This window comes from Buteo buteo, chromosome 3 (assembly GCF_964188355.1).
Source record: "Buteo buteo chromosome 3, bButBut1.hap1.1, whole genome shotgun sequence".
In the NCBI taxonomy this organism is placed as follows: Eukaryota; Metazoa; Chordata; class Aves; order Accipitriformes; family Accipitridae; genus Buteo; species Buteo buteo.
In genome coordinates, this window is record NC_134173.1 from 1,128,395 (window position 1) to 1,143,773 (window position 15,379).

The 15,379-nt window shown below is 41.4% G+C and overlaps 1 protein-coding gene across 2 annotated transcripts in view; it reads right to left on the minus strand.

The window, feature by feature from the left end:
• GRB10 (growth factor receptor bound protein 10) overlaps positions 1 to 15,379 on the minus strand; it is a 148,500-nt gene that overhangs the window by 100,331 nt on the left and 32,790 nt on the right. For both annotated transcript variants that reach the window (XM_075022693.1, XM_075022692.1), the window contains exon 2: positions 10,922 to 11,019. In XM_075022693.1, the coding sequence (XP_074878794.1) occupies positions 10,922 to 10,972 (51 nt within the window). In that variant the 5' untranslated portion in view covers positions 10,973 to 11,019. The remainder of the gene's footprint in view (positions 1 to 10,921; positions 11,020 to 15,379) is intronic.

Sequence of the window (15,379 nt, forward strand, 5' to 3'; positions counted from 1 at the left end):
AAGGTGACTACCTCAAATATTGACACTAACATTTGGTTTGAAAAATTCTGAATCTGTCATGAATTTGCAGGAAAAAAATCTCACATAAATTGAGTGTGCATGTGTGGGCGGGTAAACGTGCTGTAAGTTGCTTTAATAAATGGGTAATCTGCTACATTCAAGAGACTAGCTGAAGTGATCTAACAAGTGCAAATAACACGAGACACTGAAGAATGTCTATGTAACATACAATCCTAGAGTTACCTGCTTCAGAAATCTTTCCAACAGGCCATGACAAGTGGTCACGGCGGTGCGACCACAGCAACCGCTCCGGCCTTGCCAAGGGGTTCTGCTTCCCTGCTGGTGCAGGAAGGATGAGCCCAAGAGAGGGGCTCTGGAAAAGAAGGATATGCAGAGGGGGAACGGGGTAATAGCACATGGAAGGACTGTGCAGGACTAAAGGGCTTCAGTCAACCGGGTGGCAGAAGACCCAGAGCCCATAGAGGCCAATTAGGAAAGAGAGCTCACGGAGGTGGACCAGCCACAGGTACAGTCACTGCCTCCTGACATCGTCGTTGCCAAGACGTCTTCCAGAAAGAGGCAGTGATCTCCTTCCAGGAGGGCCAAAATGCCTTCTCCCAAGTTCCCCCAGGCACGACTCTCCACTCAAGGAAACCCTGGGCAGCTCAGGGCTCTGCCAGAGGGGTGGAAGAGCCAGAAAACCCACATGCAGGAAAGGGAGAGGTTAGCCTTGCCAGGGTAGGCACAGTCTCTTTACAACCAATACAACAGTTTGCCCATTTCAAGCTTGTGTCAGCCCTTACTTCCCGACCCGCCGCTGCCTCTTCATGCTCTGGGCATGGAAGGCGGCATCTCTTCTGCAGTGGGCCCCCAGTGGAGAGGAAAGGGCAACATCTGGCCGGGACTCCAGTGCCTCATGCCTATCCCCACCGAAAGACTTGGAGCCAGGGGCACTTGTGACCAAAGGACAGCAGCACCAGTCAGACCTGAGGGTGGATGTTCACAAGGCACTTAGCGAGGGGGAGCTTCTCCACGCTGCCCCAAGGATGGTTCTGGGGAAGATAGAGCTGGCAGTAGGTCTCCTCAGAGAGTGCAGCATGGGAAACAGCCCACCGGGATGTAAACCTTGGGAGAGAGTGAACACCAGGGAAGACAGGAGGAGGAGGAGGGTACCATGACAGGAGACTGAGTACCAACAGCTTGGCTGGGAAGCCACGAAGGACAGAAGTGGGCCAGGAGACACCTGGGCTCCTGGCTAGCACCACTAGGTTCTCCTTGGTTTCTGTCACACTGGCAAGTCCCTCGTTTTCCACATCAATGCTTGTTTCCAAAAGAGGCACCCATCATCTTGGGGAAGATGAAAGCTGAGAGTACCTGTCTTGCCTAGGCCAAACAAATCCATTTTTGCAGCCAAGTACATGGGATGGGGAGAAACTGAAGACAAACTGGAGATCAGCTAAATCACATTTCTGACCCACTCACAAGCAAACAGTGCAGTTCCAGCTGGACGCTACAAAGATTTCTGGAGTGGGTTGAAGATAACTTCACATCACAAGTCATCAGTGAGCCAACCGGGGAAGCACTCTACTTGACCGACAAGCTAGCAAAGTCAACTCACAAACAAAGAAGAACCAGTTGGAGAGGTAGAGGTTGATGGCAGCCTGATGCCATGCCGAGATGAAGGTAACAAGAGTAGGCAAAGGGAGCAAGAATACTAGCAGAATTACAGTCCTGGACTGTGGGAAAGCAGATTTTGGGCTTGCTCAAGGATCTACTTGTCAGGTTCCCATAGGAGACTGCTCTGAAGGACCATGAGGCCCAGGACAACAAGCTGATCTCCCAGGACAGCCTCCTCAAAGCTCAAAAATGCTCCATTTCGTCATACAGAAAGTCACAGGGGAACAGCAGAAAGCCAGGGTGAATGGACAGGCAACTCCTGCCTCAGCTCAAATGCTGAAATGCAAAGAAGGTCAAAACAGGAAGAGGTTATGCAGAAAGAACACGGAGATACTGCCCAAGCAGAAGAGCTGGAGCAAGCAAAGGATGCCAAGAAAAAATAAGGAATGCTTATGCTTCTACAGGTAACCAAGGGCAAAAGGATGGCTAATACTAGTCTAGTTAGTGCTCAATTGTGCACGGGACCCAGCAGCTAAGGACACAAGAGATCAATGATTTCTTCACCTCATTTTTCCTAGTAAAGCTTGTCCTCACATCTCCCAGTGCTTTGAGCATAGTGTTGGCATCTGGGGGACTGAACCATTACTCACAGCAAAGGAAGGCTACGGGTCACACAAGCTAACTGGACCAACTCCCTGGGACCAGATGGGACTTGTTAGAAGGTGCTAAGGAAGCTGGCCAATACCACTGCAAGGCTACTCCCTCTTATCTTCAAAAAGTCAGTCACTAATCAGAGGAAAATCCTGATGACCACAGAGGCAAAAATCACATTGATCTTCAAAATGGGCAAGGATGACGACATGAGGAACCAGAAGCTGGTCGGCCTTACCCAGTTTCTGGCAAGATTATGGAGCGAGTCCTCCTGAAGTCATTGCCAGGCACTCGAAGGATAAAAAGGCAACTGGTAAATCTATGCTGGCTGTTCCAAAGAACAAGTCATACCTGAAATTTCAGTTCACAATTTTATACTGTTTATATTAAAGGTCTTATCTCTCAAGAAACCAAAACAGATCGTGGATCATTGTGCTGCCTTTTGATTTCCTCATAACGTTGCACATGCTAGGTTCTTCAAAGATATAGTTACAATTTTACAATATTGGACAATCTTATGGGATTTTAGAATACCTAATTATTTTCAATAGAAAAGCAGACACCTCATTCATAGTCCCCACAGCCCAAAGCAACCTCCCTCAGATATAGCTGAAGACTGTAGAAAAGTTAACTGCTAACTTGAGAAGGACCTACTGCAGCAGCATAAAATTCATCAAAAATACTTCTTTGCCTCCACTGAAGTATCAGTTTTACAAAAACCCACGTGAGCTGAAATAATGGTCTGTCACTCTCCTACACTAATAGCTTCAGGAACTTCTTCAAGAAAGGTGCCAACACCACTTTGTCAGAAACCCCCTCCTGAACTGTGCAGAAGTATTCAGTATTCTGGGGAACTTGCCAGCATGACAGTATTTACTGTATGACTAATATGCATTAATGAAGCACAAATGGACAACTATTTACTTGTGCTAATAACTAAAGCGCTTTATTAGAGCTAAGGCCTCTAGCATGAAGGATTGCCAGGTTCCCCCACTTGCCAAAATTATGTCAAAAAATGGAGCCAGTGTGTAAGACATCAAGAGCTACAGCCAGTGTGTAGCAGAGTCTTAAGTCATTGTTTAACATTCAGCTTGCAAAGGACAAGCATGCTCCAAAACCACTGGCTGTTTCCGAAGGCTTGTCTTTTCATTGTAGAGGCTAGAATTTCAAATATGCACACTGGTTTTAGCAGTACGCAAGCCAAAGCTATCTTAAAATAGCAGTAAAGCCTGAGAGCTTTGCTGGGCATTTGTGTTCTACCTTTGATTGCTTGTTGTTCTTTCAAAACCAGAAAGAAAAACACTGTATCTTAATGCCTCGATTAAAATATCAATACTATCTAGCATAAAAGCCCATTAATACCAATAATCTGGCCTTTTCTACATGAAGGATTCCTGAAAGCTAATCAATTTGGTAGAACTCCATCCTGAAAAAGCAAAGCCAATACTTCAAGAACAAAGTCCTTGTTCTATGCCGCGCTCTCCATCCCACATCTCCATGAAGGGAACGTACCTGCGATGCTAGGAATGCAAGACACACCTGAAAAATAGCAGAGTTTTGTGGGAACCTAGGGAGAACTTCTAAAAGTATTTCAGACTGCATTGTATTAGAAACTGAAAGAAAAATTCGTAGAGGATGCAAAGGAAGCAGGTGAAGATCCTTTTCAGTCATAGCTAGTGCTAGGTGGACTCGATGTATTTACCCCTAGCTTTACAAACTACGTGGCACATCCACCACCGAAGTCATAGTGAATTTAGGCTATCTGTTCTTGTTTGAATCAGCAGCTTCAGTGCAGGACTCAGCTGCAGCATTACAACTAGATGGTCTGCAAGTGTAGAAACAAAGTGATCCCTGCCATGAGACATCACATTAACAATGAAGTTTGGAAACTGTACCCACCATTTCTTTTCAGAAACAGAAAAATTCTCCTCTGAGTTGATCACACTTAAACAGCTTCATGCAGAATCACAGGATTTTGGTTGTGGGGTTGTTTTGGGGGGTTTCTTTTCCCCTCCTTTTTTAACTTAAAAAAAGAAATCATAAGTGCTTATAAAATACTGTCCTTCCTTTGATCACAGTCTCCCTTTAGACTGTGTAAGGCAAGAAAATCTGTTGGGCATAACTTTCAGCAAAATCTGTATCTAGATATATTTCTTGGAAATACTTAAGTATAAGACAGCATTATATCGCTGGTCTTTTCCAAGGATAGAAAAGGACTGTCTGAGCCAACTGGCATGGACAGCAACACTAAGAATTATCCGAGCCACAGCACTTTCTTGAAAAGTGACAGCTCCAAATGCACAGCAATCTTATCTTCCTCTTAAAAAACAAAATAATCTTCTCCAGTGGTTATTATTTACTTATATGCAGAGCACAGAACATCTGTAGGAGGACGGTTCATTAACCTCCCCCCCCAACCTATCACTAATGTAATTCCAGTTGACTATAACAAAGCCAATTTAAAAAAAAAAAAAAAAAAAACAAACCAAAAAAAACAACTTCCATTCTCCTACGTTTCAAGTTTCTATTCTCTTATATTTACACAGACATTTGAAGTATGAAGCTGTCTTAGGACTGGTACATCAACTTCTCTCTTCTGTTAAGTGAGAGCTGTTACTAACATGAAAACACTCGTACTGGTAGTTCTCCAAAATAACCAGTTGGTAAACAGCTTGTTAAATATTTACTCATTTGGAAAAGATCCCATTCATAAGAAAAAAATATGCAGGATTTCGTTTGGTGCTATAGTCTGCTAAGTTGATTGTTACCATTACTTCAGAATGGTCTCATGAAGTTTTGTGAGAAAACACCAGAAGACGGCCTGTTTTTATCAACGTGGGTGTTTTTACAATCTGGAAGTCGCATCTTCAAAGTTGCATGCGAGTGAGAACCTAAAGAGGTCCACTGCTTTTGATTTTCACAGGATCAACGAATGATCGAGGTTGGAAGGAACCTCTGGAGGTCACCCTGTCCACCCCGCTGCTCAAGCACAGCCACCCAGAGCCGGCTGCCCGGGACCACATCCAGATGCCATTGGAGAATCTCCAAGGATGGAGATTCCACCACCGCTCCAGGCAACCTGTGCCAGCGCTCAGTCACCCCTCGCGGTGAAGGAGTGTTGCCTGGTGTTCGAAGGGAACCTCCTGCGTTCCAGTTTGTGCCCATCGCCTCTGGTCCTGCCGCTGGGCACCACTGAAAAGAGCCTGGCTCCGACCTCTTTGCTCCCTCCTTTCAGGTACTTATGTACATTTGCAAGATGCCCCCTCAGCCTTCTCTTAAGTAAAAAAGTAGTGAAGTGTAGATCTAAACATGTATGAAAAGTACAACTAAATCAAGGGACAAATTTAAGAGAATGCTTGTATGTAATAATGATATAACAACATTAAAAGATAGGTTCAGTCTACTGTTCAAGCGTGAGCATGAAACAGGAAGATGCAAAATTAAGCTGCTTTACATGCAATTTCCCCACTTGATTTGCACCACCTACATTGTTTCCTCACCACTGTTAGTAGGAACGTAAGTAGTAAAGGGTATGATTGACCATAAGAGTGCTTTGAGTCTTTTTTTTGGTGGGTTGAAAAATCCTACATAATTGAGAAATGTGGACCTAGCCACTTGAAATTTCTTGCTCACATTCACCTTCAAAAAACACTTCATGTTTTGCCAACCAACTTCTGTGCGGATTAGAATACAAAAGTGGAAGTGCAAACAGTTAAGTACAGACTTTCATTTGGAATTGTAGAAAGGTAAACTGGTACAGCAAAAAAAGTAATTGATGGGTATTTCTTGTAAGAAGAGAAACCGTGATCAATTGTATAAAAACTTAGTGCGAGATACAAATTTCTTTGACTTTATTTTGCTTCATATACAATATCCTGATGACACTCAATAGCTGGGGCAAGTGCACTTCCAATGGCCTCTTTAAGAGGTAAGCACCACACTTTTATTTCAATGTTTGTGAAAACAACTGCTTGTGACAATTTTTTTAAACAGATTTATTTCCAAGAAAAATAGACAGAGGCTGGAAACCCAGCTCCAGTTGCTTTTCCACAAAAACTACCAAACAGCATCAGCTCTATCTGTAAAAAACATTTGCGGGCTGCACTCAGGGAGACAGATTTCATAACTTTATATTGGAGGCAACATGTCTTGAAAAAACATTCACTAATGTTCTCACTGCTTTGTACTTTTTGTCTGCTGCAGTCCGTCAACCCTCTACACCACATACATGTAAACTGTTAAGAGCATCATCAACAAAATATCTGTTGACTGACACCATATTTCACAAATCTGATGACTTTCTGCATTGACAGTAGCAACATTTCAGCTTCATTTCTTCATACAATATGTAGAAGCATGACGCAATGCAATAACGCCTCTGGCACTCTTTTTACTCAGCTATGCCCAAGGACTTTAAAAGCTTGCTTGTGCACTCTGGTCCTTCCATATTGCCCCGTTAGCTGGAGAAACTTAGATTCCGGGCCAAATTCTATACAAGCAGCATCCTTGTACATTTAAGCTTAATGAGAATACATTAAGCTGCCATCTATTTTGAATCTTAAAAATCATGTATTGGGTTTGCATGGCAAGGTTTTGGTAGCAGGGGGGTTACAGGGGTGGCTTCTGTGAGAAGCTGCTAGAAGTTTACCCCATGTCTGACAGAGCCAACGCCAGCCGGCTCTGGGATGGACCTGCCGCTTGCCAAGGAAAAGCCCATCAGCAACAGTGATAGCACCTCTGGAATAACGTATTTAAGAAGGGGGAAAAAAGTTGCTGTGCAACAGCAGCTGGAAGAAAGGAGTGTTCCAAGGTTTGGTTTTACTTCTCGTTATCCTGTTTTGATTTGATTGGTAATAAATTCAATTAATTTCCCCGAGTTGGGTCAGTTTGCCTGTGACAGTAGTTGGTGAATGATCTCCCCTGTCCTTATCTCAACCCACGAGCCTTTCATTTTATTTTCTCCCCCCTGCCCAGCTGAGGAGGGCACTGATAGAGCGGCTTTGGTGGGCACCTCGCGTCCAGCCAGGGCCAACCCACTACAAATCATAAGAAAGATCTCCACAGTCTCGATAAACCACTGTCAATAGCTAAGTGAATGAAGATATTCAGAGAGTGTCAGGCAGACGAGGACCAAAACAGCCTTGACAGCTGTCTTGACAGCCCTTCCCTGTCTTTTCAGTCTACTTGGACACAAATTCTGCAATTGATTTTTTTTTTTTATGTTGTGGGTTTTTTTAAGACAAAAGACATTTTATTCACGCAAACATGGACAGCAGCATGCATACCTATATTAACACTGAGTATCAGACTGTTCAATTTTAAAGTGGGAGAAATAAGACTAATTCACATAGAAGGCTTCTGGATTTCATGAGGATGAGGATTATGGCATCCACCAAGGTAACTCTGAATTAGATATAAACAACATCTTTTTCTTTTTCTCCTGCTAAAACAGAAACCCTCTCTAACCACCCAAAGCAAACAACCCCCGAAAATGTAAAAAGCAAGTCTCCCGACCCCCACCCCCCCCAAGACAAAGCACCCTAGGAAAACAAGTATAACCTCAATATGCCACGGACTTGGATCAGACTACCTCCAAACTTACTGTGGAAAACAAGGATCAAAGCTGCCATACTAAAACCTGGAGAACCTGTGCCTAACTATTCCTCCAGCTAAAGGCAAAGAAACGTGGCTGTTGTAGTAACAGCAGTACATCATCTTCACTTCCACAAATCTGACATCATAAAAGGAGGCTTTTTTTAGAGTAGCTAGGCTCTAACTGATTAATTCTCTTAGGTATTTACTTCCCTACTCTTGAAGTGCACAACGCTTCTCAAGTATGATGTGCAATATTCTGCTCCTTTATCTGGCCAAGAGGACTATTATCAATCCTGAAATCCACAGCTCTGTACACGTAAGAGAAAGCAACTTCCATTTTCTCTCTAGTTTGTGACCAAGTGCTTGCAGTGCATTTTATGCCAATTTAGGCCATGAGTATGATGTGAAAAAGTCCTTTCTCTAATAAGAATTCAGCTCTCTGAAAAAAAACTCTATTAATTATTAAAGTCATGCCTGCATCTTGGTTATGAGAAATAAACAGAAGGCAGAAAATAGAAGATGAACAGAACATTCCCACATGCCCAGGATTTTATCTTCAGAAACTGAGGCAAAAAACCCATCCTTTTGTTACTTATGTCACTGTGACTTGTACAACTCATGCATCAAAGGGTTAAAGAACTAAATCTTCCCCAAGAGTTCAAGTCACTGTGCATAAACACTGTTGTGACTACAGATTGCAAAAGAACGGAAACACAGTAAATCATCCCATTTTTTCTGAGAAATTCTGGGACTATGTTCTGAATTTCCAGGAACAGAAGACAAACACTGCCAATTCTCACTGCCGGATTTTTATTGAAGAGTTCGAGAATTTGGAAAGAGCTCCTGAAAGCCACTAAAAGGTAGTATTGATTTTTTTCCACAAAGCTAGAGATTGTTTCTAGGAGAATGCACTCAGTGTGACTGGTTTATGTGCTAACTCCTGAGAAAGTTTAAAAAAAAAAAAAAGTCTTAAACAAGACCCAAAGGCTTCTGAAAGCAGCAAACACTGCAAACAAACAAAGAGGCCAGTAAGAAAGTCAGAGATCTATACCTTGCCCATCTCCCCCAAAAAAGAAAGGGTAGAGGGGGGTTGGCAACAAGGCATCCTAGAGGATATTTTGTAGTGCATATTCACTTATCCAGGTTCTCATTTCTCTTGCTGTCTGCTTTGAACATAATCCCAAACTCCAATGCATCAATATATCCTAAACACTGAAGTTACAGCATTAAGGTCCCAACCTTGAGGACTTTGGAGGAATGTTCTCTATAGCCTTCCATTCATATTAAGTCAGAAAATGTACTGAAAAAAATAGAATACTGCTTCACACTCTAATCTAGAGCATATTTAGTTTAACCTTCTTTCAGTCCTTTACCAACACAATACTGGCACTGTAGCCAAATTTGAAAGACAAGTTGATGAAAGCTTCTAAGTCAGATTTAGTAGGGGTGGAAAAACAGATGTTCAGGGGTTTTTTAATGTGAACTTCACTTCTGACAGAAGGCACAGTAGTTGTGAATGGGCTTCCAAAGCTAGTCTTGAAACTGGTTACAAGCACTTAGGATAGTTAACACCCAGTTATGCTATGACAAAAAATAATTAATTAACAGGGAGTCACTTTCCCAGCATCTTAAGTCACCCATGTTGCTTTGACACTTGAGTCTGTTGACTGCCCCAGACTAAAGCATATCATCTACAGGGTTTGCAAGAGCAAGGGGAGGTACCAAGGAAAATTCACATTCTTACTGCTTATGAACCACTTAAGTCATTATTTTCATGAGGAAGTTTGACATCCAGTGAAGAATTTGCAGCTCAAAAATGACTGCCTACAATGACAAGTTTTCTTACATAGCTCTCCTCTCCCTCAGCTTCACATCATGACTCAGATGATGCTCTAAATGAATTGGAAGCATAATTTCACAGTGCATCAAAATTATGAAGTCCAGGCACATCTATTCACATATTCTTTTAAAATCATAGATCCAAGTATAGTAACAGATTTTCAGGACATCCGATTTCTCATAGTCCATTCTATTTTTATAGCTGCAAAAGCAGTTATAAAGGAACTGTTATTTTTTCCTGTTATCAGGAAAAGCATTCAGGTACATTGAACTGACAACTTGGCATATACCAACATTAGTCTTTTAACTAATTTGAAGTTTCCTGTTGGGGAAAAAACTAAGTTGACATATTACGAAACAGATGTATAAATCCTATAGAGGTGTCTTGGGGATTTTGTTGTTGTTTTTGTTTGTTTTTTTTCTTTTCTTTCAAATGAGCAGCATGACTGTAGTAATCACTACTAGTAATGTTTCTCTGGGGAGATAAAGGTTTCAATGTCATATGATACTCTGTTTAATTATTTGTGTATCTGCAGGGCCCAAAATCATAACTGAATCCTTAGGGGTGGTAAGGACACTATGAAAACAAGAGAGAAAAAGGCAAAAAACAGGTCATGTCCTAAATAGCAAATTTGCAGTTCCATAAAAAATACAAAGCATGCATTACGCCAACCACAAGTGCCTGGAGGAAAAAAAAAAAACCAAAACCAAACCAACTTCTAAGCGCATTTTTGCCTAGCACCTTTGAATTGAGCTGAGGGTTTTTTTAATATATTTTTTGTAATATGTCATATTGGCTGCTTAGATACAGCATAATGACTCAACAAACATAAGATCTAACCAAGTGTAAAAATCTCTGCCTTTGTTCCTACAAATAGCATTCAGCAAACATTGATACTTTTTGGTGCAAGGCATTTCACTGGTATCGTAGCTTGCCTTTTTTTCTTTTGGAAACAAGTGCCTTCTCCCAAATATGAACTGGTTATTTTGAGGACAGATATCAAGTCTTAATCAGTATATATTAGTGACTCATTTTTTTCAGCAGCAGGGCTTGAACACAGGATGGTGACAGAGGCTCTGTTCCCAAACATTAGCAAAACCCAGAGAATTGCCAGACAGCCATTAGCAGTTTGATGAAAAGTTTGAATGCACAATCAATCACTAGCACACAGCAATATGATGCTACAAGCTGACAGGAACATGCAGTTTCATAACTTACTATCCGATAAGGAAGATGTAAAAAGGAGTCTGGGCAGCCAGCTAAAGCCATTTGTTCCTTCAAATTTTCTTCAAATCACATCTACTGCTTCACAGGACCTGCAGAGTACAAACAAACTGTCAGAAACCATACTGAAGACATTTCATCAACTTATTATTGAAAACAGTTGGAGGGGGAAGATGGAGAAGAGCAAGATGAGGTGACGAGGATTTGCATCAACTTGGAGTAGCAAATCTGCACATTTGCTGTCTGTAGCCTAGAAAACACATTCGACCTGATATTTCATTCAAAAGCCCAACATCACTATTCTCACACTGGATGGATTCTCCTTTATTTCCACAGTCCAGGCAAAAAAGGAAACCTCCCTTCACACCTAGACCCTAACCGTTTGAAGACTGGCTCTCACCAACTGAGGCTATGTTTTCAATTGTGGAAAGAAAACATTGACATCTGGGAGTTAATTAAGATGACAGCCACTTATCATCAAATCATTTAGGTTGGAAAAGACCCATAAGATCATTGAGATCATTATGCAGCATTGGCCTTCAACACCTAGTTACACAACTTCTTCTTCCCTTTACCCTTTCCCGCCTGCCTTCTCTTATGGCTTTGTTCTCACGCAATATAGCAAATAGGGTGTCCCATGCAAATCTGCATTCCAGTCTTGCATTTCCTCTTCTAAGTGATTATTAGCAGCAACTTTGCAAGGTGAGTGTTTCTTTTAAGCATCACTTGAAAAGAAATCTACTGCAAACATATTCAGAGGTGCATATGGCCAAAGAACTAAAAATGACAAAAGAGAAGGCAGTGTTAAGCCAATGTCAAGAAAGTGATTTTACCTGCTGCTTCATAACAAAGGAAACAAAACTAAACAAAAGCATATAAATATATAAAGCACTGTTTGCTGGTCCCAGCATTTCTCCCAACCAGTGGCATTCAGCTGGAGATATCCCTGCAGTATAAGACAAGTGATGCCACCTTTGAGCAGATGAAAAAAAAAAAAAAAAAAAAGGGTGCCTGGGGGAGAGAGAGCAGACTGCAGAGCCAGACCTTTTACTCCCACCACAAGCGAGCTCCTGTCTTGTTCACTGTTAATTATCAATTATGTATTCAAAACAAAAGTCTGAGTTTTAAACAGGCTACCCACGGCTCTCTAGTAGGCATGAACTGTCACCAAACCAAAGCTCCCAGCAAGATTTATGGGACAGTTAAGTCATGGACAAGGGTAAAAGACATCTTGGAAAAACTGCTCCCGGAGGAGTTGCAGCCTATGGTCCATGTAAACCATGCATTCATTGAGGAAGCTTTATTTTATCTAGTTCCAGGATAAGTTTGGCTGAGGTATGGTAGCCTCCTCCTCTATCAGAAAGGCATGCAAAGTCCTAGGAGCTTCCTTCCAGGAAGGAGTTACTGGGCTTCTGTAGTTTTCCTGAGGTAGCAACTTTCTGGGATCAATTGATATAGCCAATTACCTTGGGAGGAAACCGTTTTTGGCAACAGCAAGTTTGAAAGTCTATTTAACCCAATATGTATAAATCAAGTCGTTTATTCTAGATACTTTTTTTCCATAACATTTACTTAAGTTTAAAACCAAAATCTTACAGGATTCACATTGGGGGGTGGGGGGTGGGGGTGAAGACCGCCTCAAACATCTAACTGTAGGCATGATACCCAACTTGTACTGTTGCTAGTCTTTAAACATCTAAGCAGTTGTCTACAGCCATCTAACTCCCACTCTACACCTAAAAGTTTGCAGCATATTTTTAAGACAGATCTGAAGATTTCATTTTCAGGGCAAGATTTGCCTCATTTACCCAGTTTGTTCTGGGAGAATTAAGCACAGATTTATGGAAATCTCTTATCTTGGCTGATGTATTAAAAAAAAAAAGAAAAAAAAGTTTTTCACTTTCGGGAGTACAGTCTTCTGTAAGTGCACCTGAAGTGAAATTAGGCGAGCCACTGGAATAGATGTTCTGAAGTTGGTACAACACATCAAGAACAAAGAGAACTGCATTATTAGCCTGTAAACCCACCAAGATTAAAAAAGTTTAGGTAAAGGTATAAGGGAAAAGAATTCAGCCTTATACTGCAACAGTTTTATGTTTATTATCATTTCAGTATTTAGAGAACAGGAAAAGGCATGACTACTCTAAATTTATCTGTAGGTTATCTAGGACTGAGTATCAAAATACTGGTCTTTCTCTAGATGTTTCAGCAAAAGGCACCGATTCACTTATAGCAAGATAGATTAAATATGTTCCTAAACAATACCAGACCAATTTGTCTACTCTAGGCCGTGCTGCAGTTTATGCCACAGCCCCACTACACCAATGGAAGATCATAAATTACCTCAAACAATACTTGGAGTCAAGACTGCATAATTTATCAAGACCCATTTGCTTCACTGCTACATTCTTGAGTATTCATTTGTTAACACCGCAGAAACAGAGGAAAGCAATAATCTCTAGATGATATCATTCCTGGTCAGTCACACATTAACACTGATTTAAGATCACATCTCTTTTGTCTGTCTAAAAGCAGTTTATCAAAGTAGTCCTACCCTAGGAATACAAAAAGCCTTTGCTCACCTTTAGGATCCAAGGCCCTGTTGTACCACATCAACAAGTAATAAATTTTATAGGGACAGAAGTCTATACCAATTCATATGTTCAGCAGATAAAAAACTAGGATTTAAAAAGAAAAAATAAATCAGCTTTTCTTTGCTATTGTCTTTAAACATGGTTTTTAGTGTGTCAGTTCTCTTCAGAGACTGTAACTGCATACAGACTTACATGTTCTTTCCATGCAAGTTAAACAGCACAAATCGCAAAGAGATATTTAAGTGCCAAGTTACTGCCCTTTTCTGAAACGCCTTAGGTGGGGGAGGGAAACTCCAAAGGATTGTAAATAGAAAACAAGCTCTGTAGTCAATCACTGTTACAAAACTCAGGACATTCAGTGGCGAGAACAACTGTCATGCAGCATCGAGCCAGACAGCCTGTGCACATTCAAAACCAAGCGTCTCCATGTGCTTTTATTGGCTTAAGAGGTCTTCCTTGGACAGAGTCCCTGAAAGGAAGACAGGCACGATAAACCAACTTTCAAAGGTCTTAAGATTTGTTTTCGGTATGATAGTCTCTAGCCTAAAGAATAGTCTATTGTGAGGCACAAGTCTGACGTCTCGATCTCTCAAAAGTGTTAAACCAACTCGCATCATCTAAACAAAGATTGATATTCATCCCACATGGAAAACGTCGCAGGTATGCACCCTGGAGATTACTGCTGCTCCGAATCAGCTGTTTCTAGTCACAATCAAATTACCCACCTAAGCAGTAGATTAAGTTACCTATTAACTGCAGATTAAACCTGTCGCCAGGTATGCTTTTTGATTTATCACTGTCTCTCTGCATATTCCCAGCAGAGGAATCTCTGGTATCTCACCCAGCACTCTGGAAGCACACACAGCCTACGCACCTACAGATACTGCGGTAGGAAGATGGCAGGGGTATGGTCACTCTGCCAATTCAGGAAGTTTTCCAGGTTCTACATGTGCCATCTGTCAAAGTCTTTAAATTCAAGAGAAAAATAATTTTTAAAACGCAATCACTTGCAGATTAGTTAGGAACAGGAGGAGGGAAAAAAAAAAAGAAAAGATTTTTAACCTGGCAGAGTTGCAAGACAAGCTCCAGAGCTATTGAAAACTCCAGTTATGCTCTTTTATGAAAGGTAACTTAACAAATTTGTTGAATACTGTTCCCTTTCAAGTCGTGGGCATTTCATCATTTTTCTTCTGTAATGTTCTGCTTTCTGTAACTGAACTACAATGGATGAAGGAGGGGAAAAAAGCTTCAATATAGCCTTAAATTCTGATCTACTTAAAGACCTTTCCCCAAGACCTCAGGTTTAACATACAGGTTAAAAATCTTTTCCTCTCTTTTACAGATCTTTTATTCTCTCAGACGTTCAGTGTCACAACTTCACTTCTCCCCACACTATTGCATGAGGCTTAGCAGACCAAACCTGGATTTTTATAAGAAATTAGAACACAGTCTTAAACCAACTAAGTTCAAACAATACTCTCCCCTAAGTCACCTTCAGGACTCTCTGGGTCAACTCTACTGGACTTACAATTTAACACCTTGAAGAGCCAGGGAAAAAAGACCCTGTCTTGTTGGTCCACACAAAGAGCCACCTGCAAGATCTCAGCTGCCCACCCACCTGACTCCAGGCTCCCCACTACTTCAGAGCATCTAGGAAAGTGTTTTTGGGTTTTTTTCTGCAGACATATATATATGTGTGTGTATATATATATCTATATCTCTCTCACTGAAGCATGGCTTCAAGATAAGGTAGTTAAGTGGATGCATCTAGCAACCCTCTACACCAACATAGGGCATGAGGACACATACGTTTACACTTTCTTACTAGTCTACTCCGATTGCCATAGTTACAATGGAA